We start from the raw sequence: 3,941 nt of genomic DNA, 5'->3' as shown, positions 1-3,941 counted from the left end.
AAACGATAGACTGTGTGTGTGTGTGTGTGTGTGTGTGTGTGTGTGTGTGTGGTCAGCTAAAAAACAGAGGTCACTCTCCAACAATCCGGTGACTCCACGGCAACACAATACACGGTTAATAATTAGCCAACAACCGCCGCCTCAAACCGTCCTCCTATCACTTCCATCTCCGAGCGGCGCGGAAAGATCTGGAAGCTCGCCGGCGCGCAGGAGGCGTCCGGCGTTCCCGCCACGACCCCGATGTGAAACTCCAGGACCTTTCAAGAGGTTTCCAGAAATAAGTCGCAGCATGTTTCTCCTCCCTGGATTTGGCGCTGCCCGCCCGTCCTCGCCGCTCCAAGTTTTTAAACTATGCCGACGTGAATTGAGTGAATTTTGCTGCAACTTTTTAGCCTTTATTTCTCAACATTATCACCATTAAAAGTGCGCCGAATTAGCCGTTAGCAGTTCCTGTTTACAGCGAGCTCATGCATGTGCAGACAGCTATCACTGGATTACTTTGATACTGAAGAAAACTTAAAAACATGATAATTCTCAGGCAAGTTCTGCAGTTAAATCTTTTCTCCTGTGAGTTCTACGAGGATTAATGGATGTTTGTTGAGGAAGAACATCAGAGATAATGAAAACCTCAGGAAGTGAATTTTACACACTGGATTTTTAAAATGTGTCTTTCACATTTTACAAATTCACACAATTTTCAGCAATCGTGCAGTGGGGGCAGTTTTACAGTCCATATCCTCCACGAGCTGCGTCTGTCCCTGCTGCTGCTCTGACGCTGCAGCGACCAGACTGCATAAAGTCGTCCTGTTGGTTTTAGAAACAGCAGCGAGCACCCGTCTTCCACCTGATGCAGAGCCTCACGTCTCTGATAACCTCTCATGTAAAGCGACTCATTTGTGTTTTAGGTTTTTATCTTTTTTTTTGTCCACCTTTTAAGAGAAGAGTCAGTCCACAGAAGGACAGAGGCATCGCCGCAGCTTCAAGCTTTCGTTTCGCTTTAAAACCAGCATCAAAAGCAAAACAAGAAGAAGAAGAAGCAGGAGTGACCCTCCTCTTCTTTGTTTTAAATGTCAGTGCATCTCCTGGCTGCCTGGAAAAAGCTCTTATAAAATCCTTGTTACTCCTGGAGTTCAACAGTGGAAAGTATCACAGAATTCAATGCAAAAATAAAAAAAAAAATTGGGAAATCTCATTCCTGATTCACGTGAGCAGTTTCTCTCTCAAAATGAGATTCGGCTTATTTGAAGCAGCTGACCTGCACCAGGTAAACATGAAGAACGCCACTCAAACACACTCTTTTATACTTTCAAAACACTCATTTCATGCAGTCCCCCCACCAAAAAAAAAACAGACAGAGACATGTCAATCCAGACTGAAGGGATGTTTCTCTTTGGGAAAAGTTTCAGGATAATTTAAGGTTCTGATGCTGAATTCAAGTTTTCATCTGAAAAAAGAGGTTTCATCTAGAGGAGCAGCCCGCAGTGATGCCACATCCTCAAAAAACAGTTTTCTGCTTCAGATTAATTGTTGTTAATTGATTATTTTTAATTGCAGCGTGTTTGTGAGTGTCTGTGCGAACAGCTTCAGCCCTCGTTTCAGCTTTTAAGGCGAGCGGACTAGTTACAAAATGGTGGAGATCCCAAACGACGCCCAGGACGTCACTTTAGAGCGAAGCAGACAGCTTAAGGTGCAAACAAGCAGGTGACAAGTACAGTAGGTCTGTGCACGCATGCACACACACACACACACACGCAACCGTTATACATAACAGGCATTAAAACCACATTGTAAAGTGTCTGTTTACACACAAACACACATTAAAGCTGCATTTTTTCCAACAAACACACACTGTCTCTCTCTCTCACATGCATGCACACACACACACACACACACACACACACACACACACACACACACACACACACACACACACAGAGCAGTGAGATATAAAGTAATGGATTATGAGTATGATAATCTTTTCCATAACTAAAGTCAACAAAAGGTTGTTTGCTGTCTAAAAACACCAAACTAGTGAAACACATACACACACACACACACACACACACACACACTTCCATCAAGCTCCAGAGTCGATACAGTAAAAGCACTGTGTCAACACCTAAGCAAAATAATGAAAAGCACTGAAAACTGAACAGGAAGTCAATCTGAAGAACAACCATCAGGCAAACAAGTGACCGAGATAAAAAGAGATAAAAGAGGCATCTTCATGCAGACTGTAAGAGAGAAATGAATGATCCACTGACACGGTGCAATGAGTTCATGATGACCACCTGATCTCAGCCGAGCTGAGAATCAATCAGGAGGAAAACCGTCATGATAAATCCGCTCTTTACCGTCACAGCCTGACTTTCAGCGACTGCAGCCAAATTAAAGAAAACTTCACTTTTTACTGACTCCAAGCTCCTAAAAATATTCAGCCAAACAAACAGTGAGAGTCCCGAACAGATGTAGACGAGGATCCACAAATGCAACTAATATTACTGCAAAACAAGCCTCGAATATTGTGGAAATATCAAGCGAAGAAAAGTCACTTTTATCGCCACAAACACACCGAGAAGTTCTGGAGAGACGTGCAGGACGCGGACTCACGCGAAGCCGCTCTGCTGTCGGACTTTTGAGACTTTTGGGTGAAATCTAAGACATGATAAAAGTGATGGGAGAGTACACCGACCTGGCGCTGGTGCAGTCCTGGTACAGCGTCTCGAAGTCCTTCCTGGAGATGAGCTTGCAGCGGTTCACGCCGGGCTGGATGGCGCCGAGCCCCCGCAGGACGCGCACCTGCTCCACGGTGCACACCACCGGCGAGATGTCCAGCCTCTTCAGCTTGGTGTAGACGGTGTGCAGCCCGCCCACCAGGTGCTTCAGGAAGAGGTCGAACACCTGCGGCAGGCAGATGAGCTCCTGGCCGTCCACGCTGAAGCTGGCCACCTTCACGCCGTGCACCTCCACCAGCTTGCACTCGCTGCAAAGAGACGGGCTGGACGAGGTCTGCGCCAAGCCGGGGGAGCCGGGGGTCAGGCCGGCCGTGCTCAGCGAGCCGAGCCCGCCGAGAGGTCCCAGAGCGGCGCCGCCTCCGGACACGAGCGGGGCGGCGCCGCCGTTGCCCAAGCCGGGCAGGAAAGCGCTGAGCATGCTGCTGGTGAGCCGCGGGGACGGGGACAGGGAGTGGGAGTGGGAGTGGGAGTGGGAGTTGGTGTGCGCCGGGCTGGAGGTGCCGGTGGAGGTGTGGAGCGCGTCCGGGGCCGAGCGGTAGAGCGCGGCCGGAGTTGGGGCGCTCGAGCCCGGCGAGAGGAGCGGAGGGGAGCCGGGAAGCGACATGGAGGTGGTGGAGGTGCAAGAAGTGGAGAGTGGTGAAGCACACACACTCTCCTTCTGTCTCTCCGCTTCACACTCGCACACTTTCTTCTTCTCTCTTTTTCCAGTTGGGAAAACACTTGTGCGTCCTCGCGTGTTTTCTGCGTGTTTTCTGCTCACTTTTCTCCTCTTCTTCCTGATTTTCCTCCTCTTCTTCCACTCGCTGCTCGCTCTATCCACAACGCGCTCTCACTCCTGGTATCCGTGCGCGGATCGCGGACTGTCCGGTCTGTGCGTAAAAGCGACTGGATCAGACTCCAGGTCAGCCCTCGTCCTGGTCCCGCCTGCTCCACGCGTGACTGACAGCCGATGGGCCAATCACAGAAGACTCCCTGTAGGACTGAGGATGTGATTGGCGAAGGAAGAGTGGGAGGACTTTATTACACCCCATTGATGTGTGTGTGTGTGTGTGTGTGTGTGCGCGCGCGCGCGCGCGCGCGCGCAGGGTATCGGTCAGATCTCTTGTTCTGCTGTTTCATAAACTTTCTCACGAGCTGCTTGATTCGCAAACGGGAAGTTTTTATTTTTCTTCTTCTTCATGTTTTTTTTTTGGTGAAGACTCGCAA

General features: G+C 49.4%; 1 protein-coding gene across 1 annotated transcript in view; it reads right to left on the bottom strand.

Moving 5' to 3' along the window:
• Window positions 1–3,516, bottom strand: part of LOC121626564 (dachshund homolog 2-like) — an 80,763-nt gene extending 77,247 nt beyond the window's left edge. Inside the window, exon 1 of the mRNA XM_041965144.1 lies at window positions 2,693–3,516. Coding sequence (XP_041821078.1) covers window positions 2,693–3,339 — 647 coding nt within the window. The 5' untranslated portion in view covers window positions 3,340–3,516. The remainder of the gene's footprint in view (window positions 1–2,692) is intronic.
• Window positions 3,517–3,941: the final 425 nt, after the last annotated feature.

Source organism: Chelmon rostratus, chromosome 23 (assembly GCF_017976325.1).
Source record: "Chelmon rostratus isolate fCheRos1 chromosome 23, fCheRos1.pri, whole genome shotgun sequence".
Classification (NCBI taxonomy): Eukaryota; Metazoa; Chordata; class Actinopteri; order Chaetodontiformes; family Chaetodontidae; genus Chelmon; species Chelmon rostratus.
This window is presented reverse-complemented; position numbering and strand designations above follow the sequence as displayed.